The sequence below is a fragment of the Biomphalaria glabrata genome, chromosome 12 (genome assembly GCF_947242115.1).
Source record: "Biomphalaria glabrata chromosome 12, xgBioGlab47.1, whole genome shotgun sequence".
NCBI classification, from domain to species: Eukaryota; Metazoa; Mollusca; class Gastropoda; family Planorbidae; genus Biomphalaria; species Biomphalaria glabrata.
The window spans coordinates 8,420,499-8,443,990 of NC_074722.1; the positions used below are offsets into that span (position 1 = coordinate 8,420,499).

General features: G+C 36.1%; 2 protein-coding genes across 3 annotated transcripts in view; one reads left to right on the forward strand and one right to left on the reverse strand.

The window, feature by feature from the left end:
• Window positions 1-18,236, reverse strand: LOC106076301 (uncharacterized). 2 transcript variants are annotated; one of them, XR_008774019.1, is made up of 12 exons: window positions 18,063-18,236; window positions 15,375-16,086; window positions 14,390-14,597; window positions 13,922-14,081; window positions 11,787-11,934; window positions 10,678-10,822; window positions 7,736-7,875; window positions 5,471-5,584; window positions 4,258-4,395; window positions 3,108-3,234; window positions 342-1,661; window positions 1-146 (listed from the first exon to the last, which is right to left on the reverse strand). XR_008774019.1 is itself a non-coding variant. In XM_056005978.1 (11 exons), the coding sequence occupies exons 1-11, from the start codon at window positions 18,234-18,236 to the stop codon at window positions 635-637; spliced, it is 3,093 nt and encodes a 1,030-aa protein (XP_055861953.1). In that variant the 3' UTR covers window positions 1-634. The 2 variants fall into 2 exon arrangements, 1 of the variants encoding a protein (XP_055861953.1); XM_056005978.1 differs by having other exon boundaries at window positions 1-1,661.
• LOC106075739 (uncharacterized) overlaps window positions 18,133-23,492 on the forward strand; it is a 24,337-nt gene continuing 18,977 nt past the window's right edge. The window contains exon 1 of the mRNA XM_056005981.1: window positions 18,133-18,249. The gene's annotated coding sequence lies outside the window, so the exon portion shown is untranslated. The remainder of the gene's footprint in view (window positions 18,250-23,492) is intronic.

The following is a 23,492-nucleotide window of genomic DNA, read 5'->3' on the forward strand; positions in this document are numbered from 1 at the left end:
TATATATATTTTCGCCCCATATTCCACCCAAAATATAATCTGTACTTGATATTAATTTGGGAAAGAAAAGGCGGTTGGTCGGTGTGCTGGTCAGGTGAAACATCTCGTCAATCGTTGGTCACAGAAACAGATGATCTTTACATCACCTGCCAGTTGGTCACAGAAACAGATGATCTTTACATCACCTGCCAGTTGGTCACAGAAACAGATGATCTTTACATCACCTGCCAGTTGGCCACAGAAACAGATGATCTTTACATCACCTGCCAGTTGGTCACAGAAACAGATGATCTTTACATCACCTGCCAGTTGGTCACAGAAACAGATGATCTTTACATCACCTGCCGTGTGGATCGTAAGGTCTGAAAGGGGTAACGTACTACTTAAGATGAATATTTCTAGTACCAAGGTATAAGGTTGAAATATTCTCAAATAAATACATATTGCATACATTCTTTGAAAAAATTAAATATTATTAATGTCTTGAAAAAGTCGTAGTCTAGGAATGTACTGGCAAAACATAACATCATGATTCATCAGTAGTGTCTGACCATTGGACACATCATGATTCATCAGTAGTGTCTGACCATTGGACACATCATGATTCATCAGTAGTGTCTGACCATTTGACACATCAAGATTCATCAGTAGTGTCTGACCAATTCATGACACTCTGCGTCCCACACTCAGAATCACTACTGATTGTCTCACAGTCTGAAATAGACATGTTCACTACCCTTTGAAAGATTGATTCACTAATTTCATTAACCGAAGGGTTCATTTCTGAAATCGAAATTTCAACACTTTGGTATTCTAACTCACTAACTTCACTATTGTTAACGGCATACAGGATATTCATCTCACTTGTTTCACTAATTGAAGTGTTAAGCACATTGAATGACATATGTGATCCAAGCAAGTTCGATATAAGAATATTGCTTTTTGACCTAGCACCCTCTGATTCTAAACTTAGAGAGTAAGACAAAGTGACAGATTGACTTTCATCTCCCGTTTCAGATTTGTTACATACAGTTTTTTCAACACAGTTCTGGGTTGATTTCCCCTTTTCAATGTGGGGAGAAGAAGCCAGGTTGTCTGTAAGATGTTTGCTCCAAGAATATTTGTTGACATCTTGACGTAAAGTTGTACAGTTTGAGCAGAAGTCTGACACGAAACCATTGAATTCTTGCAAGGTGATGTCGTTAAATTCTGTCCGCTCAATATAACTATAAAAATGTTCATATTTGGAAAAGATTGACAGCTTTTTATCATTTCTAGTTCCTCTGTGCTCTTCAACAAGTGTCCAATGCTGTTTGAAATATGTCTTGTATTTGTTAAAGTCACACCTGGACTGGCCAACATGTACCAGCATGCCATGGACACAAGCCGACAGGTAATTAGAATGGAACTCAAAACTATCACCGCCTCGAGATTCTTTAATGGACAAAATTTGTAGCAGAAAATCTTCTGGTGATCTCTTCAGATCAGACGCACTGAACTCCGGTTCAGTTCTGTCCATGGCAGACGTCTGCAAATCAAGCACTACGCGTAAATGTGCAAGGTGAAGGAGAACTTCAAACATGTAGTCAGCATACTGAGTCTTGTTCTCTATGATAGACAACGCCTCCAGGTCGTATTGGTACGCTTCGAAATAATTCTTTCTGAAATGTAGAAGTTGCACATATTTTTTGAAAAAAATTAAACACATTTTTGTGTTCAATGAAATTACTAGGAGAAGAAACAAAATTACTATGAATGATAATTATTTGTTTAATGTTAAGGTATTTTTTAAATATTTACATTTCATTATGTTATACCTGCTCTAACATCAACATATATTAAACGTCTAAGTATACAAAGTTCATTGTAACATTACTTTGAATCAAATTTACTATATATTTGCAAGTTACCACTAACTGATTGATCAGGAGATCTCTTCCACTGTCGTACAGATTCGCATGAAAACCATAAGCGTTTACTAAGAACAGGTTTTGACAGATTCGCAACCTGACCACCGCAATGTGCGAAAAACCGCAATCTTTCTATCAGACCTTTTGTATTCTATTTTCGGTATGTCCCAAAAACGCCGCAGTATATATATGAAGCATAAAAAGAAATAGCACTAAAGTTCCGTATTTTAAAAGTATTTTTTTCCATAGGTCTACTTATTTTTATTATGCCTCACGTCATTTCCGCTTTCTTTTAGATGCGCCTAAATAAAAAAAAAACCAAAACCAAAATCAATACTAATAGCATTAAATAGATAGATTTAGAGTCTTTCACTTGTGATTAAAGGAGTAATCGTTGTCCCAGTAATAAAAGGGGCTAGGTTCGAAAAGAAACAGAGTATATTAAATAAGAAGAAGTCTAAGAAAGTCTGAGATTGCATTCAGGAATAACTTTTTTTTATTGTGAGCGGGAGATAGTTAGTGGGTCACAAGGGGGGTGGGGGTGGAGCAGATACGTATAGGTAATACTAGAATTTATGGGCAAAGATATATGTGCTAGTAACGCTATTAGAGTACCCTATTTCGTTTTCATCCCCGTTTTAGTATTTATTTTTTTTTACACTTTTACGATTGATAGATGTTTCAGGCTCCAATAATTAAGAATAAATTTTTAAAACAATCTATAGCGTAAGCAATAGTTATCAAATAACTTTGATAAAATTTGCATAAATCTTAATAATTGTTTTTATTATTACTTCCTTTCTTTTAGTCTGCTAAAATTAAACTTTGTGTCAGTGTACTCTTATTGTTTTTTATTTTTTTTGTAATACCATGTCAATGACCTCCATATTTGCCACACACTATACCTATTAGATATTTATGTAGAAAAAAAGGGCCAACAATAGTAATTGAATCTAAATCCAAAAAACTATTAACTAGAAAGTGAATATCTTCTCCCAGACACCCCCTTCCCCCACTGGTCCACAAATATGAGATTGGACCAAAGCGCTCCGAGCATGCTATAAGCAATGAAAGTAGCGTTCTTTAATAGCTATAATTTATTTATTTATTTACGTTTAGCGAGAATGAAAGTCAGCGTGGCAATATAAACAGCATATATAGGTTCTTGTTATGTGATACAAGCAACACATTACATACTTTCTCATATGCAGTTTTGCAAGGCAGCTTTTAGTCGTTGCCCGGTCATAGTAGTGGCCAGTTATCTCAGATAAAATATGCGAGGCTTCCGTGAGATACTTTTCACAGTCCTTTAGTGATGCTTCGTCTGTAAGAAAGAAAGATTTGTTTATGTTTGTTCTCAATTACCCGTTGACTAAACATTAATAGTTAAGTACCATTTGATTTTTTATTATTGACTTATACCTTTTGACTAGTCATTATAGACGAGTACCATTCGACTTGGCTTTATTGACACCTTTTGACTTGGCCTTATCGACAAATACATTTTGACTAGGCATTATTGACTAGTACCCTTTGACTTGGTATTATTAAACCTTTGACTATTACAACGATACAGCATGCTTTCATTAATAAATACCAAAAGTCCATATTTTATAGAGCAACAAAAAATTTCTCAGTTACCCTTTGACTAAATATTAATTGACAAATACGCTTTGACTCGGCGTTATTGACAAATACCCTTTGACTCGGTATTATTGACTAATACCCTTCCATCATAAAATATAATTTTCTGAACTAAAGACCATTCATTAACAGCGTAGTTTTTTGTTTCTCTTCACGTTGAGAAATACTTTTATTTCATTACCTTTGCTGCTTTATTTCTAGAAGTGAAGCCTGCCGTAATGCAGACATTCATGAGAGATAATGATACACATGTTTGCGAGCAAACTATAGGAACTATTATTGCGTTATAAACATGTAGCTCTTGTGTTGTTCTTTGTTAAAGCTTATCCGTCTCTTACAAGGAAAATTAACAATAAGAGCAAAACAGTATTCCGTCGCTGCATTAAACATTTCGTGGAAGAATGACATTTTGCGACCATTAGGCTGGTGTTTGTAATTCAATTGTATAAAAATAATAATAAGACTTGTATTCGAGTCCGAAGATTAGTGAAGAACGCAGTAGTTCCCGTGGCTGCGCAGCCCCAGCTATGTCAGCTAAGTCAAGTAGGCGCCTAAGCTGGTCTTTAAAGCGTTTGCGTGGGGCACCTCTGTTACACAGAATTAAGATGTATACATTACATACATAAGTGTAAAAAATATTATTTACTTTTCAAATAAGTCTACTTAATTGATATAGTATAGTATAGTATAGGTTTGCTGTTACCTCTCATATAGTGTCTTAATAAAAGTTTAGATATATTGTTCAGGGCTACCAGCAGTATAAAAGGTGAAATTTGTTTTAAAGGACGTCTGGCTTGGATAGATCTTCTGAACCATTTCAGAGCTTCTTCAAACATTTGACCTGTAGGAAACAACAACCAAAGTCAACAATCGTAGTCAACAACCATAGTCAACAACCATAGTCAACAACCATAGTCAACAATCAGTCAACAACCATAGTCAACAACCAAAGTCAACAATCGTAGTCAACAATCAGAGTTAACAACCAAAGTCAACAGCCAAAGTCAGCAACCAGTCAACAACCATAGTCAACAACCAGTCAACAACCATAGTCAACAACCAGTCAACAATCATAGTCAACAGCCATAGTCAACAACCAAAGTCAACCAAAGTCAACAACCATAGTCTAGATATAAATGAAGATATTAAATACTAAAATATATTTAAACATTTATGATAAGAACATATACATACACGAATCTATATAATGAATGCATGGTTTTGTGGTTAGCGCTAAGGGCTGTTGTTCGAACCCTCTCCCTCGCCAGCTTAATACTACCAGTAGATATAAACTAATCCTATATTATGATTGGTTTAGGACATTTTTGAAGGAAAGCCAGATATCGAAAGGTCAACGTACCCAATATCAGAGAACAAATTAACATAAAAAAAATATAAAAGGATATATTCTACCTAACTGAATGTCTGGTTACGAGTATCATGTTACAAAGTTACACAATCAACTTTAATGCTTTATTAATTTTTTTGTAAGTAAAAGGAACAATATATGTATGTTATGAGAACCAGAAAAAATAGATTGCATATATAGTGGTATGTTTAGACGCGAGTTCAGGGGGAGATAATGTATATTTAAGAATATTTCTAAAAAGTATCTGAACAGTCTACATAAATGTTTCTGTATTTTTGTACATAGACAAACATATAGATAATTATTTTGAAAATATGCAATAAAAGTCTTGTTCACGATTTTCTTTATGTATTTCTATTTTAGTAGAATGTTGAATAAGTATTCCAGTGTGTAATTAAATTCTACGACCGTTAATACAAATCTATAGTTTCACTATTGAAATAAAGTTGATACCTGTGGCTTCCGATTGTACATCTGACATCATTCACTACATTTAGAATTTATTTTATTCGTAACTTTTGCAATGTTTACCGTATAGTATACATACACTGCTCATAGGCCAAGCCAAAGTTGTTGAGGAAGACTGTAAAACATGGGTGACATTGAAGTCCGGGTCTCGAGGAAAGCTCTTGAAGTTTTTTCAAAGCATCTGCTGGGTTGCCTAATTCAAAGCACAAAATATCATGTCATTAATGAATAACTGTATACTAAAGGTATGTATAATGCTGCTCAAGTCCTGAAGCTTTACACAGAAGACAAAATGCATGATTGCTTTTTTATTCTACCATTTCCTTCGTAGTCGAAGATGAGCACATTCATTTCCAATCAACTCGAAAATGGCTGTGGAGTCAAATCCTCGCTTTCAAAAGCCGGCCCTATACATGACATAAGTAGGTTGTGTCTGCTACAGTTATGCCTGATTATTATCTGCCCTTTTTTTTTTTTTAATCTATAATTCTTGTATACTCTGGCGCGTCCCAAATACTCTGGTTTGTGCCATCTACTCTGTTGTGTTTTAGAAACCCTGGTGTGTCCCATATACTCTGGTGTGTCCCATATACTCTGGTTTGTCCCATTAACTCTGGTGTGTCCCATTAACTCTGGTGTGTCCCATATACTCTGGTGTGTCCCATATACTATGGTGTGTCACATTTACTCTGGTGTGTCCCATATACTCTGGTGTGTCCCATTTACTCTGGTGTGTCCCATATACTCTGGTGTGTCCCATTTACTCTGGTGTGTCCCATATACTCTGGTGTGTCCCATATACTCTGGTGTGTCCCATATACTCTGATGTGTCCCATTTACTCTGGTGTGTCCCATATACTCTGGTGTGTCCCATATACTCTAGTGTGTCCCATTTACTCTGGTGTGTCCCATATTCTGGTGTGTCCCATATACTCTGGTGTGTCCCATTTACTCTGGTGTGTCCCATATACTCTGGTGTGTCCCATTTACTCTGGTGTGTCCCATTTACTCTGGTGTGTCCCATTTACTCTGGTGTGTCCCATATACTCTGGTGTGTCCCATTTACTCTGGTGTGTTCCATTTACTCTGGTGTGTCCCATTTACTCTGGTGTGTCCCATATACTCTGGTGTGTCCCATATACTCTGGTGTGTCCCATATACTCTGGTGTGTCCCATATACTCTGGTGTGTCCCATTTACTCTGGTGTGTCCCATTTACTCTGGTGTGTCCCATTTACTCTGGTGTGTCCCATATACTATGGTGTGTCACATTTACTCTGGTGTGTCCCATTTACTCTGGTGTGTCCCATATACTCTGGTGTGTCCCATTTACTCTGGTGTGTCCCATATACTCTGGTGTGTCCCATATACTCTGGTGTGTCCCATATACTCTGGTGTGTCCCATATACTCTGGTGTGTCCCATATACTCTGGTGTGTCCCATATACTCTGGTGTGTCCCATTTACTCTGGTGTGTCCCATTTACTCTGGTGTGTCCCATATACTCTGGTGTGTCCCATATACTCTGGTGTGTCCCATATACTCTGGTGTGTCCCATATACTCTGGTGTGTCCCATATACTCTGGTGTGTCCCATATACTCTGGTGTGTTCCATATATTCTGGTGTGTCCAAAATACTCTTGTCTATGTGCCTCATATACCATATACTATATTGCGTTATTTTGCTCTATTCATAAATAGTTTAAAAATCAACTAATATAAGATATTAAGTGGTTCATTTTGTTTCGACTCAAGTTTAGAATAACTCCTGGAATACGAGAACACTGTAATGCTGTTAGCCTGCTAGTTATTGTTTGTGGCCTTGACCAGGGGCTGACTTGGTGTCAAATTTGGCCCGCGCTTTTCTATGCCATCCGGCCTACACATTGTATATCATATGTTGCTTTTTTAATCGCTAAGAGTGAAGGTGCTAAAAGAAGCTACAAGTAGCACCGTCTACGGGTGTAGGCTATTACATTATTTGGGAAAATGTGTTAGATTAAATTACTGGATACCCTGTAGAGTCTGTTAATTTTTCTTTAAACACCACGCTCAAATGGTCACTTTTATTAGAAAATATTATGAGACCTTTAACAATTTAATACGTGGCATCCATACGGCCTTTTCGGTGGCCCTACCAGCCCATTTGGTACCTGCCCAACATGCATTGCCCAAATGCCCATAGAGCCAGTCCGCCCATGGCCTTGACACAGAAATTATAATCCTTTCACGTGGTATTAAAAGCTTAGACACGCTACAGTGTCGTTTCATGCCTCACTGGTTCAAAGTTTCTAGTCTATTGAAGTCAATCTTTTTGGGTTTTACCAAGCCTTATAAGTGACCTACCTCTAAAGATCAGTGGGGTGATTTCATAAATAGCGCGAGTTAGATCTTCTTCCTCTTCTATGTAATCAGGTATTCTAAGACTTTGTTCCAAGCTCATTAATTGATGTCTGTTTTCATGTTCCCTGGCAGTGTCGTAATATCTGTTCAAAGGTAATGGATAATAAGAAGTGTTTAAAATGATATACACAACAATAACGATGCTACATTAACTTCAATACGATTAGTAAACATAATAAAAAGTATTTCGAATGGCAAACACAATAAAAAAGATAATCTTTCTATATCTCCTCCTTCGTGGTCGAAGATGAGCACATTTCTCATATCCTAGGGACTCGAAGGTGACTGTTAAGTCCAATCCTCACTTTAAAAAGCCGGCCGCATATGTGGCATGGGTGGGTTAGGTCAGTTGCAGATAGGCCTGCTTCTTCTCTCAGCTTTTTGTTGGTTCGGCGCTCTATCCCCCTGGCCACTCTTCTTGCTTCAAAAGAACTTGGGAGATGAGAATGTGGCTTGCGCGATGAGCATTTATTAAAGTGAGTGAGATTTGAGCTGCATCAGCCTCACTCTCAATATCAAATAACGCCCCAAAAGCAAAAGTCAAATAACGCCCCAAAAGCAAATATCAAATAACGCCCCAAAAGCAAATATCAAATAACGCCCCAAAAGCAAATATCAAATAACGCCCCAAAAGCAAATATCAAATAACGCCCCAAAAGCAAATATCAAATAACGCCCCAAAAGCAAATATCAAATAACGCCCCAAAAGCAAATATCAAATAACGCCCCAAAAGCAAATATCAAATAACGCCCCAAAAGCAAATATCAAATAACGCCCCAAAAGCAAATATCAAATAACGCCCCAAAAGCAAATATCAAATAACGCCCCAAAAGCAAATATCAAATAACGCCCCAAAAGCAAATATCAAATAACGTTCCAAAGACGTTTATAAAGCTATAAAGAATCATACCATGCTATAAAGAAGATAATCATACAATGCTATAAAGAAGATAATCACACCATGCTATAAAGAAGTTAATCACACCATGCTATAAAGAAGATAATCACACCATGCTATAAAGAAGTTAATCAAACCATGCTATAAAGAAGATAATCATACCATGCTATAAAGAAGATAATCATACCATGCTATAAAGAAGATAATCACACCATGCTATAAAGAAGTTAATCACACCATGCTATAAAGAAGTTAATCATACCATGCTATAAAGAAGTTAATCACACCATGCTATAAAGAAGATAATCACACCATGCTATAAAGAAGATAATCACACCATGCTATAAAGAAGTTAATCACACCATGCTATAAAGAAGATAATCATACCATGCTATAAAGAAGATAATCACACCATGCTATAAAGAAGTTAATCACACCATGCTATAAAGAAGATAATCATACCATGCTATAAAGAAGATAATCACACCATGCTATAAAGAAGATAATCACACCATGCTATAAAGAAGATAATCATACCATGCTATAAAGAAGATAATCACACCATGCTATAAAGAAGATAATCACACCATGCTATAAAGAAGATAAACACACCATGCTATAAAGAAGATAATCACACCATGCTATAAAGAAGATAATCACACCATGCTATAAAGACGTTAATCAAACCATGCTATAAAGAAGATAATCACACCATGCTATAAAGAAGATAATCACACCATGCTATAAAGAAGATAATCACACCATGCTATAAAGAAGATAATCACACCATGCTATAAAGAAGATAATCACACCATGCTATAAAGACGTTAATCAAACCATGCTATAAAGAAGATAATCACACCATGCTATAAAGAAGATAATCACACCATGCTATAAAGAAGATAATCACACCATGCTATAAAGACGTTAATCAAACCATGCTATAAAGAAGATAATCACACCATGCTATAAAGAAGATAATCAAACCATGCTATAAAGACGTTAATCAAACCATGCTATAAAGAAGATAATCACACCATGCTATAAAGAAGATAATCATACCATGCTATAAAGAAGATAATCATACCATGCTATAAAGAAGATAATCACACCATGCGATAAAGAAGATAATCACACCATGCGATAAAGAAGATAATCACACCATGCGATAAAGAAGATAATCACACCATGCGATAAAGAAGATAATCACACCATGCGATAAAGAAGATAATCACACCATGCGATAAAGAAGATAATCAAACCATGCGATAAAGAAGATAATCACACCATGCGATAAAGAAGATAATCACACCATGCGATAAAGAAGATAATCACACCATGCTATAAAGACGTTAATCAAACCATGCTATAAAGAAGATAATCACACCATGCTATAAAGAAGATAATCACACCATGCGATAAAGAAGATAATCACACCATGCTATAAAGAAGATAATCACACCATGCTATAAAGAAGATAATCATACCATGCTATAAAGAAGATAATCATACCATGCTATAAAGAAGATAATCACACCATGCGATAAAGAAGATAATCACACCATGCGATAAAGAAGATAATCACACCATGCGATAAAGAAGATAATCACACCATGCGATAAAGAAGATAATCACACCATGCGATAAAGAAGATAATCACACCATGCGATAAAGAAGATAATCAAACCATGCGATAAAGAAGATAATCACACCATGCGATAAAGAAGATAATCACACCATGCGATAAAGAAGATAATCACACCATGCGATAAAGAAGATAATCAAACCATGCGATAAAGAAGATAATCACACCATGCGATAAAGAAGATAATCACACCATGCGATAAAGAAGATAATCACACCATGCTATAAAGAAGATAATCACACCATGCTATAAAGACGTTAATCAAACCATGCGATAAAGGCATATAACGCCACAAAGACGAGTATTAAAAGATGGCGTGCCGCTCTTTAAGGTGAACTTACTTTTCAGATTCAAGATATTTGGCTTGCCTCAATAAAATGAAAGCCTTCTTATTGGCAGCCCAGGTCAAGAAGTAGGTCAGACCATACTTTTCCAAATCTCTCATGGCTGAGTCCAGGGTGTCTTCAGCTAATTGCCAGTCTATATCTAAAAGTGAACAATGTTACAAAGTATTGATAGGATACTCCTGACATTTATTATAGCGGTTCTTCAATACGATAGTTGAGGCCAGACCAATCGTTATACAGGGCCTGGACACTGACCAGTGACGTCGCAACGTGTTGTGGGCAATTTAGACCAATAGCTCGTTACCTCACAGTTCCAACAGCCTGACGTCACAGGTCCAACGTCATGAGGTCCGGTCAGAGCGCCTCAAGTACTTCCCCAGACTCTGCGTTTTTTTGTTTTTTTTTAGCAAAGTATCCGTCGAATCTGAATGGACGTTTTAGTCTTAAGTTAACACTCTTGGCTTCACGTTTAGCTTTTGGAAAGATCTACCCTAAGACTTTTCTAAGTTATTTGAACCAAAGACCTTAGATAATAAATTTCCACTTGTATTTATTTTATACAACTAGATCAGTGTTTCTCAAAGTTCTACCCTTGGCGCCCCACCCCATTAAAAAATTCGTGCGCGCCGCCTTTAGCCAGCTGGGGACCTTGAGGAGCGCTGTAGACTCCCACAGTAGGGTTCGGGAGGGTTTTAGTAATGTAATGAGAATAAACTTTGTATGTATCATACAATCATGTATCATACACGATTTCAAACCAGACGAATACGGTAGACATTTTGAAAGTTCCTTTGTAGAAGGCGAGACAACGTCTCGTACTTAGCTATTCTAATTATATTTTATTTTAATGTCATTTTACTTGCTTTAATATTCAAACACAATTCATAATAATAAAAATGTAAAACAAAATTATAACATTTCACCCTTGAAAAATAAATGTACTGGCTTCCTCCCCCTCCCCTCCCCCCACAGCACATTGCGGCCCCTTCGACAGGACGTCACGTCGCCCTACAATCTGAGAATCGCTGTACGCTGAACTATGTGCTCGTGTGTTTGTATATGTGTGTTATTAGTCTAAAGTTGATACTTAAACTTGTACTAACCAGCCCCAAGAGCATAAAGATTTCCTATGTGAGCTCTTAGTGCTGCTTTGAGTCCAGGGTGTTCAGCTCGTCTTTCCAAATCTTGGTAGAAAATTTTGGCTTCGTCAGGGAATGTGCATATCATCAATTTCCCAGCCAAAAAAGCAATCTGTTTAAAAACGTTATATTATATAAATATAAGTAGAAATATGAATAAAGTACTTGATAATCAATCAATACTTGAAAAAAAAAATAAAGGGAAGAAATAATGTTTTTTACTGCAATATCTCTTAATACTGCAAGGTTTATATCCCTTTTCTATATAATAAAAAATATTTAATTATCACTGATTGATGATTAAATAATTGGTTAATGTTTTATTGTTATATGTATTGTCAAAATTTCAACTTTATACTAGAATGGGAACTGGGAGAAAAAAAAACGTGTACAAAATTTATACCAGACAGACAGACAGACAGACGGAGTGAGTTAACATAAGCTTTGTAAAAAAAAATATCAAGTAATAAATAAGTAAAAAACTTAATTGTCTTGTTACATCTAGTGACAAAATCAAATGATTTTTTTTTATTGCATTAATTACAATTGTATCTACAATGACTGCACCTCATAATCCACAGCCGTGCCTACAAGAACTTCCTTAGTAAGAAAATTTAAAAGTGTTCCGCTAATTCTAAATTTGTTATTTTATTCATAGCAAGCTGTTCTGTCATACTGTCTAGATTCAAAGCAATATTTTTAAAGCATTGTCATGCCAATTATAGCAATAAACAGTGGACTTGGCGTTTTGAACCCAAAAGGGTTAGTGAAGTGATTCAAGAGTCTAACGTCTGAATTTTGTTATATGATATAGATATCATAGTCTACAAAGGCTATTTTTTTAACCATCTTCTTTCGCATACATTGTTAAGAGGCCATAGTTATATATATTGTTACGAATCTCACTATCCAGGCTCTCTGCAAATTGCACCATACACCACCAACTTAAAGAACTTGACAAGTCAGGGCTCCAAAATAACGTAAAGGTTTAATGTCCATAAATAACAGCCAATACTGTACAATTGGCAGCACGTAGAACAGTACAAATAGCTCTGCGATAACAAATATCTCTCCGATAACACCGTTCCGCCGTATCGAGTCTTGCACTGGCCTCTCCGTCTCGTTCCGGGCTTGCACTGGGTTCAACAGTTCGGGACTGACTTCACACACTTGGGCTCGTTGTGTCGGACTCGATCACAGACCAAGATCAAGACGCCGTTCTTCTCAACTGTACTTGACAGTACTCCGCACTGAACCGTCGTAATGCTCCGTACAGAACCACACCGCTGAACTGTGCTGTAGTCGACCGTGTTCTGAACTCCTGTCGTGAACCCGCTTTCTGAACCTTGCTGTATTGAGCTCCTTTTCTCGACCGTCTTGACTGCGACACCTCCGCTCTTATATAGGGTCCCTACTGGCCTTCTCGAACCGGACAGAACGCCGCTCGACTTTTCTAGGTGGTCAGATGACTACAACTCTCGTGACGCTCCTGAGCTCTGTTCACGTCGGCGATCCTTCCCGAACTGCCGTCGATCCTTCCCGAACCGCCGTGTTGACACTCGTCTCGGCTGATCGTCGTAGCTCGTCACGGTTGACCGCTCGTCTAGCGCTGGCCTGGGGCGATTTGCGTCGTCTGACTACACACACACCACTACCCCTCTTTGTGCCACCACCAGGTTTATAACAATATTATTGATAGATAAATGGGCAGTTATCTGACGGCCATAGTTATATATATTATTGATAGATAAATGGACAGTAATCTGATGGCCATAGTTATATATATTATTGATAGATAAATGGACAGTAATTTGACATGAAAATGTTTTTAAACGATTGCATTTTCTTTGAGGATATGAGCCATTGTACATAAAGACCACGGATTTGTCTGCGTTAGATCTGAATAAATATGTGGGTTACAACCAGGTCTGCGTAGTCACGTGAATTACTGCACTCAACCTTAATCTTTGCACATCTTTATATGATCTGTGTCGTTAATGAATCAATAAAGCTATGAGGATGACCTGAAAATATGGGTTTAAACTTTTCTTGGTTTCTTAAGATTTCATTATTAAGGAAGACCAATCTGATATCAGTACCGTACAAAGTGAACCGAATGGTTCATCTCCTGAGCGCTGGATCGTTTCATTCAGTAGTACTTTTAGTTTTGACCAGTGTATAGAATATTGTGGACTGCGTTCCGTCACTATTTTGAAGTCTTCTGCCTTTTTGAGGATCTTAGACAAAAAACTTGTGAGCCTAAAAAAAAAAAGCATTTCGAACATATTCTTTACTTAAAGTCAGTAGCACAAGGATAGCGTTCAACCAGTAACATAAAAAAGTAAATAATTGTTTCACAAAAAAATAATTGTAAAGTTTCAACGTGATCTGAGAATGGGTATGGGAGAAATAACGCATTTAAATATCTATAGGGGACGAAACCCTAGATATTTAGTCGTATCTTTGAATACTGAAGGATTTATTTCCCTTGTTATTATCAAACAAATTGAGTTTAATATAGGTATTGTAAAACTAATGGAAAGAACATTGAGTAAAATAAATCCTACCATTGGCTTTTATTCCGTGAAGGCAGCACCTCATAGTGATTACAGACACAATGATAGATTATCAGTGGGTGAAACATCAGTTCCTCGGTGTCATAACAATATAAAAGAACATGTTTCGCTCGTAGTTCACCAAAGTAATACATCCAGTTACCAGAACTAAAAATTGGACATTCTTGTTTACATTTGCTGTAGGCCTCGTGTAATTGGTCTAACAGAAAAAATTCATTGGATGATTATAGATGTATCAATATCTTCACTTCCAAGGGCAGACAAACTCAACACAAACACCGTGATAGTAAGTGTATGTGTTTTGAGTGGCTGGTAGTGCAGTGTATGTGTGCCTGTGTATGAAATGACCAGTGGACCTTGAGTGTACATGGTTGAGTGAACAGCAGTGTGTCAGGACTTTGTGTAAAAGGAGGGCAGTTTAGAGAACAAGTGGCTGGAGTAAAGAACATAAATAGAGACGAATAAAATCATTGTGTTTATTGAAGCTCATGTTGTTTTAGTGTGTCAATTACAAACACGTTTACACAAACACACATTTTTACACACATATTACAATCATAAAATTAAAAACAAACAAATTTATACAAACAAAAAAGAAATTTGTTAAACCTACATTCATTGAAAATTTGACTTTCACATTTAAACAAATACACATTTTGACAAACACAAACAAATAAACATCAACAAACATTTTATAGTAAAGTCAAAAGTTTCCCTTTCAGACCTTGCGATCTAGGGGGACCAATGAGTAGAGGTCATCTATTTCTATGGCCAAAGCTTAAGAAGCAGGGTGTTATGTGGCCAGCACAAACAATCAACAGCCTTAACTTTCCCAAAACTAAAGTCAGGCATCCATTAAGAGGTGGGCGGACAAAGGGGCGCCCCATGAATCCCGAAATTCAAAATCCATTCTCTAATTGCTGAATTTAGAACGTCTATATAATAACATATTAAAAAATTACATAGTCACAAATACCTTCAGAATACGTCCGTAGAAATGATATTGGCTGACACTTGTAAACAAACAGTAAGTCTTGTTCGTCTAGCCAGCTGAAGACGTCTGCCAGTCTTTTGGTAAACATTAAATGCACCAGTTCCAAGTCATTGTTGAATATTTCCTCCAAGTATTGCTCAGAAGGCGAGTTAGAATTGGATAGCAGATACTCTTCAGCGATTCTAATTATTCCTTCTGGAATGCCCAAAAACCGCTTGCAAAAAAATACGCATTCTGATAGATCCTCGACCTCTTGTGAATAGTGGCGCAGTAAAGCTTCAATATCTTGAGGATCAACAAGCATTCCAACATAAACGTGTTTTACATTAGCTCCTTGAATTAGGAAATCCACGTACGATGTAAACACTACCGTAACTTTCCCATTTTCCGACACATTTTGATATGCAAGGGAGGCAACCAATTGTAAAAATTTGCGATCGTTTCCTGACAGACGTAATGCTTGACATTTGTGAAAGACAACAATGTGCTGACAGCTTGAGTTACTTCTTAATTTAGAGTCTATTGCTGTTAATGTAGCGTCGATTGTTGCTGGTAAAACACTGGCAGGTGCTATGCCCATACTTTCCAAAGTCCTTTCCAGAATGTCTTCAAGGCATGTAATATTCTTGCACTCAACGCAGTATTGATGGACCTTGCATGTACTCCCTAATTCACTTTGTATTTCAGAAATGACCTGGAAAGAGACACATAAGAACGAGATAATTTTCTATTTTTTTTAATGCAACTTTTAATTATAATGAGAATTGAGAATCAAGTTTGTGTTCATAATTATCTCATCGTTTCAGCTGTAGAATGAATAGCCCTCTCCCCTCCTAAAAGAGAAAAAAACCCTGAGCACTGTAAGTGTAATTGTTTGCTGTTTGACCATCTGGTATGCACTTCTTGTGGTATGCACTTGTTCTTGAAGATTGTAAAAAAAAAAAACAACCTTTTGTTTTACTTTTATGTTTAAGTGAGTTTGGTTGTTTAAACCAAAAGATTTGAAGGATTCTAGAAATATATGTAATTAATAATAATAATAATAATTGAAAAACAAAGAAAATATGGGAACCTAGGCTTGGAGATTAAGCGTTTATGGAAGTTATCCAAAATAACAATATAACCATTGTTATATCAACCGACCTCACAAGTACCATCAAGATCCTTAATATTACTCTGAACATTCTCATTGCCTGTCAGAGGGAGGTACTGCTGCATACCTGCTACATCATCAGAAAATTCCTCAGTGGAAACTGATAAAGGGAGTACCTTGAAATTAGTTTCTCTTTAACGAAACTCGAGACTGGCAGTACCAAACAATGATCGTTCGTTTCTAACGTAACCCTAACAATAATCTTTATTATCCATGAGGAAATTTGTCTTACGATTTGTGCATCACACCAAACAAAACATCATAACTATAGAAAACTAAAGTATACATACACACATGACTCGCTCATAATTTACATGTGAAATGTTTATATCAGAGAGTTACATTGCATTTAATTGATTGCCAGGGGAACAAAAGAGTGTTTGTGTCTGTTTGTATTTGCTATCGGTGTCTTGTATCTCTCCGTGAGTGGTAAAATCACAAAATCATGACCCAAAGGGAGATTTATTTCTAAAATCTTTTTAGCTTTCTTATGAATGTTTATTTTCAAACAGCTGCCCCAATGAGGTGGGCATTTTTTTTTGTCAAAGCCCTTATCAGTAGCATCTACGATTTTATGAAGTTTATTTTTATTTTTACTGTTCAGATTGCCATACCAGGCAGTAGTATTAAAACTACAGTTAATGACAGTCAAAGTCTAATTGCACGTGTAACCAAATCACGTGATCTTACTTGGGTAGTATCCCAATGTATGACTTCCTGTTTAAAAAGGCAGCAACCGAAACCAATCGTCATTTCATGTCTGAACACTGACATGTGACATGGCAGCCTGTGGTCAGTGGAGACAAATTTCCCTTTTTAAAACGATCTATTATTAACAAATCGTTTTTTTTTAATTGTATTATTATTATCTTTTTTGTTACGATGATTTAAGTGTGATGGTAACAATTGTTTCAAATTGAGGCTGTGCTGTGTGGAGGAATGGAGTGAGGGAGACATGTGTGTGTGTGAGGTGTGTGTGAGTGTAGATTGTCAACTTTGACCGAGAAGCGAACTTTGTATTTCTCTAAACACCAGAATAACCTGAGGTGTAAAATTAGAATTCTATTTTGTCCAAATTTATGTCATAACTCGAGGAAGGAAATAATAAAGTGTGTGTGTGTGTATATATATTCATTTCCCGGACTTGTGTGTGTGTGTGTCTCTAGTGGTAAGTGCTGAATTAAGCTGTATGTGTGTTCTAAGCATTCAGATGTTGAGATGTTGTTTCCGGGGGTTTTGTACAATAGCTTACAATGACGGAAGGTCCAATTAGATTATTAATAGACATAAAAATTGGAATATACTTGAACTTAGAAATTAATTAACAATCAATCTTTTTGTTTCTACATTTTATGTGATTATATTTTTAAATGTGGAATTATAGATACATATATATAAATATGTAAACAGAATTAATATAAAGTTAAGTGGTGGTTTACACGCCTATCATAGAACTGCAAGATCTGTTATTCAGTATATCACAAAACAACAACAGCAACAAAAAAAAGCAAGTCTACCTGGTCAACCAACATTGACTTTCCGACCATTGGTGGTCCGTGCACTTGTACGATGTTACCGGGAAGCAACAACGCCTTTAAGAAATCTTTTTCGTCTCGTCTTATCTCTACGCCAAACTTTTTATGTTGACTGTTATGTGATTGGTTACTTCTGCTGGCTACTATCAAGTCCATGATCTACAACTCTGTAAGTACGATTTCAGAAAATAAATAGGATATTGTTATGCATAAATATTGTTATTTTGTAAACATTGTCAATATATAAATACTTTTTATACGATTTCAATGTATAAAAACAGCTTGAATGGTAACAAACAAATCTCCTTCTTTATGAAGTTAATCCCACTGCTGGACCGGTCTCCCACTTCATATCCTATTACATGTACTAGCAAGAACTGACCGGGAAAAGTGGAAGGATTTGGTCACGCGAACTGTCACAGCAGCCCCTACGTCAAGGGACAGATTAGATGAGAGTATCTCACGGATAAATTTAACATAAGATGTTTAACTGAAACCGTAATAATTGATGTAGAGTCACTCTGCAAAAGTTGTCATAAATGTTTTCTCTTTATGTCGACTACACCTTTGCTACACTATTCTAAGAATGCTATTATTATCATGTTGTTATGTGAAAAACGAACTAATAATCATTTTGCTGGCACTGCCAAGGTCAAGGTTCGTTAGAGAGAAACAAAATTCATTGTAGTCTCCTTAACAGTGTCAACTTGGAAATTTTCTGATGACGTGTCAGGTCTGCAGCAGTACTGCCCTCTGATAAGGATTCTCTTAGGAATGATTAGGGCTTCGAATGACTCTGCGAGGTCATCATAATCCCTTCAATCGACATAACAACATTGGGTATTGTTACTAAAAATAGCTTCCATATTCGATTAATCTCTAAACTGAGCTATTAACATTAGAATTATCATTATTATTATCATTGTAAAGCTGAGAAAAATCCAGAATATGTTTCGGGTGTAACTAAATGACTTACCTGTTGAGACCAGGAAAAGAGATTAAGTTAGCACTGAATAAGGCTCTAGATCAATTAACAGCACAATATACTGAACAAAAAAATCTAGGTTTATTAGAAGTTGTCACAAAAAGAAAAGAAGAATCTAATAATTGTATCATTACTTCTAAATCCCAATAGGAATTAAAAAATTTAAGGAAAAAAAAAAGACCTTTCCAGTGAGATAAAAATGTCTAAATCACCTTTAGGATGGAAAAGAAGAGAGAGACACGCTATCAGATGAACATTATATTAATGCAGTCATTGGGAAATGATAAGAAATAATAAGTTTTCCCCATGAGTCCATAGAGTACGTCAAGCGTCCAGTCAACTAGCCTGTTGTTTGTGTGTTGTTTTTGTGGGTACTTATTTCTGCAGCTTTTGTTGACGTAGTTTTCATTTCAAGGGGAAATTGTCGGTAAAACATCGGCTAAGAAGGTCAAGGTTCACCCTTTGCAGAATTGACGAAACTTTCCCCCCGACTTTGTTTTCAAATAACTTAATGTCCTTGACATTGTTGATCAGAAGTGTATTTTCATCCACTGAATGGCATGCCATGTGTCCTTGACATACTGCCAAGCAGCTTCGCCAAGATTATTGGGTTTTCTTCTGCCACCATCGTTTTGCTATAACTAAACCTAACAACATGATTGTCGAAGTACTTTATTTTCTTGGTGTCAGAGAAACTTTCAAATGTTTTTGTTCTTTTTACAATAAGACATTGAGCTATTAAGTATTATGGATGTCTGCCTAATCGTGTGGTATGTGATCTGGACTGACGTCTCAATGGTGCAGGGTTACAAACCTGTCTGACACTATACCCAATCGTCTTGCGGGGGGTTCAATTCTGGAGAAACGCGTGAAACATGTCCAACAAGAAACATGCAAAAATTCTTTTTTTTTAACAAAAAAAAAAAAAAAAGCTTATCTAAAGGGAAAAACTTTTCATTTACTACTATATCTATCAATAATGTAGAAGTTATTTCCCTTATTCGATATCAAACATAATATTTATTTAGCAATCATTAAGTGAATAATTGGTATTTTTTTTTATTCCTGTTTTGTTAGGGTACAAAAAATAATTGTGTAAAGTTATCAACTTGATCGGAGAAATATCTTTAACAATTATTTAAGGGGACTAAACCCTACTAATTTAGCCACATCAGTGAATACGGAAGGTCTAATCTCCCTTGTTGGTATCAAACAAAATAATATTAATTACTAGTAATTAATTGACTAATTGGTTTGTGTTTTGTATTAATTCATGTCTTGCCTACGCCAAAAAATAATTTTGCACTTTCAATCTGAAAATAAGCGCGGAAGGAATAACATGTACACACTTTTTACCAGACAGACAAGACAGACAGACAGACAGAGCGAGTTGATATAAGCTTTTTAAGAAAAGCACTCCTGAGATGACAAAAATTGGGTGGCTGTTAAAGCTGTTGGTACTTGTATGTGGCATGTGGTAATGAATCATGGTTTGGTTAAGTGGCTGTAGAGAATATATTTCCTCATTGTTTGCGTAAGGTGTTTCCAACTTTATTCTCCTGTTCATTCTTCTGCAACTTTTTTTTTTTTATGTGTCTTTACTCTGTTTCTTTTTTTATCAAATATTTCCATGTAACTTTTTTTCAAAATTTAAAAACAAACTAAAAAAGAAAACAATGGGTGCCTGGTCGTGCGGTATGCGCGCTGGACTGTCGTTCGGACATCTCGAATGGTCCCGGGTTCCTACCCGGCCCTCTGCCATCCCCAGTCGTGCTGTGAAAGGTTTGGACTGGGAAGTAGATTATCTTCATCATCCAAAACATGGCAAACATTTTACAAACAAAATAACGCTTTATTCTTTCTGTCGCATTTGCAGTAACCCTGGACAAGATAATGGGGCACTGGTGTTGACTCTTTTTCAACTTCACGTGAATCTGAGTGGTTTAGATTACAGGATAAAAGAAGCGAAAAACAAAAAAAAACTTTTTTTAAAAACAGAGATTATATTAGGTGTATCAATTAATTTGAATCAGTCATGTCATTAAATTTATAATAGATCTAGATTAACAACAATAAATCTGTGCGATTAGAAATAGTTTTACCAATTGTTTCTGTTTAGCGCGATTTTACGCTTTTAGCTTTCTCAATACTCTAAGATCCTCCATTTGTCTGGACCAGTCCAAAGGGATGGTGGCAAGGAGCGGTGTATCTGGGTGACCGCTTTTTAAATGTATTTATTTATAAGAAAGTGAACGACCTGAATTCGAACTCGTGGGCTAAAGTCTCTTCAGGCTTCTCAAGCCAACACGGTAACCACTCTGCTAGCGAAGAGCGTATGAACATGGTGGTTATATAATTTTTTATATTTTTCATAATTGTGTTAACTAAGCCTCAGACGACAACTTATAAAGGGGCTAATTCAGCTTATACCTCCACTCCAGTCAAGTACACTTTTTTCTCTCAATAGTTCATTAATTACTTGGTTCATTTATTTTTATTGATGCTTGCGTTGTCAGGCAAAAGAAATAATTGTGCAAAGTTTCAGCTTGATCCGAGATTAAGTGTGAGAGAAATAACGTGTACACACTTTTTACCAGACAGACAGAAAGACAGACAGACAGAGTTGATTTAAGCTTTGTAAAAAAAAACAATAAAAATAAATCTTCTTAACTTTTATATCTTCTAAATAATAATAATAAAAATAATAAACCAACAACGCAATAAGTCTATAACACTAGTTACGTATCTATGCCCCAAGAGGTACTTTGACCAAAAAGCAATGGACCGCTCTCTCTCTCTCTCTCTCTGTCTCTCTCTCTCTCATATTCTCTCCATCTCACTTTCTCTCACTCAATCACTCTACCATGCTACCACCCAAACACTTATCACAAACTTATCACAAACTTATCAGAAATGTTGAACTATGTCACAGCATTAGTATTTACGTTCTTATCCCTCGCCTGGCAGAAAGTCTTTGTAAACATGCAAACTTGGAATAAATGAAACAAAACAATATGTTGTCAAGGACGCTGTTTTGAATCATTTTAAACTTGAAACTGTAAAGTCTTAGGTAGATTTTAAGACGGGTATAATTATAGAGCCTAATTGTGTTTTGTGATATTCTAACTAATATGTTTTAATTGTCAAGATTCAAGTGTTTAATTACTAGCGCTGAAAAGCAAAGTGCGCGTAGCCTTGCAAGGTTCAGTAGCAGATTAAAAAATATTCTTATAGAATGAAACAATGGATGGACCAAACTTTAAGGAGCTATTTAGAAACATGAATATTTGACACACATGATTGATTATTTGACACACATCATTGATTATTTGACACACATGATCGATAATTCTACGTCATAAATTAAAATCTTTGGTTTCAATCTGTGTGACAACTTCCGAAAGAGTTCGCCTTTGAAGTTAATCGATAAACTAGAAAACCAAGGTTTTCTTGGGGGGTAAAGACTTGGTACAGACGAGAAGTACTATTCTTATTGTCGCGTAGCTTAATGAAGCTAGGTTTATTTTTTTAGTTCTCTGCAACCATCTCCATAGCAACGAGCTCTTGCAGCAAGCATGCTTTCTTGGAAAAGATGGAATCAAATGACCATAAAAGGAGCAGTGAAGATGTAGCGGGCTTTGCAAATGCAAATAAAGGCTAATGACCTACAAAGTTTGAATCTCCGGCATGATGATCTTATTTTTAAAATTGAAATCTACATTAAATTATAAAATCAGAAACGCTTTGTCTGATCAAGACAGTCTCATTGTAAGACATCTTCACATCGAAATACGCAAAACAAAAGACCGTCTTACGCATAAATAGAAATAGGCTGAGATCTAATATATAAAGCAGAATGTAAGGCGTATGTATGAATGTCCCGCATAGAAATCAAAACCGTTTGACCAATCTTGATAAAACTTGGTATAAATGTTTCTTAGATCATGGCGGAGACCGTAATGTATGTTAAAAGTTCCTCTTCACGACCGATGTGTGTGTGTGTATGTGTGGGAGCTAAAATGAAAGAAAATACCTACATTTATTTTATTACAAATTGGGGAAAACAGCCCGCAGTTCGCGGGTCATATTCGGCTAGTTGTCTATAAAAGAGAACTGCTTTGCTTCTTAAATTATTATTACATATTTGTTTTCTTGATAAATTAAAGTTTTTATAAATATGTTGAAGGAATTTTTTGTTAAGTTCTTCGCCTCCCCCACCTCAGGGGGGGGGGCAGTTTATTATATAATACATACCACGCTTCTGATATCAACACGTATGTCTAACAACCTCTTCCCCTAGCCATGCTTACAAGTTTTATGGGGAATTTCCGTTTGTGACATCACCAACATAACACTTCAATGCAGACGAAGAGAAAACTAAAAAAAAAAAAAAAAAAAAAAAATGTTTAGCCATACAATACTTTACA

Excerpts from the sequence above, each read along its gene's own strand:
- LOC106076301 (XM_056005978.1), bottom strand. The coding sequence starts at position 18,236 with ATGGACTTGATAGTAGCCAGCAGAAGTAACCAATCACATAACAGTCAA. Across the intron at positions 7,876-10,677 it reads AAATATCTTGAATCTGAAAA|ATATTACGACACTGCCAGGG; the intron begins GTAAGTTCACCT and ends ACCTTTGAACAG. Across the intron at positions 5,585-7,735 it reads CACCCCACTGATCTTTAGAG|GCAACCCAGCAGATGCTTTG; the intron begins GTAGGTCACTTA and ends GCTTTGAATTAG.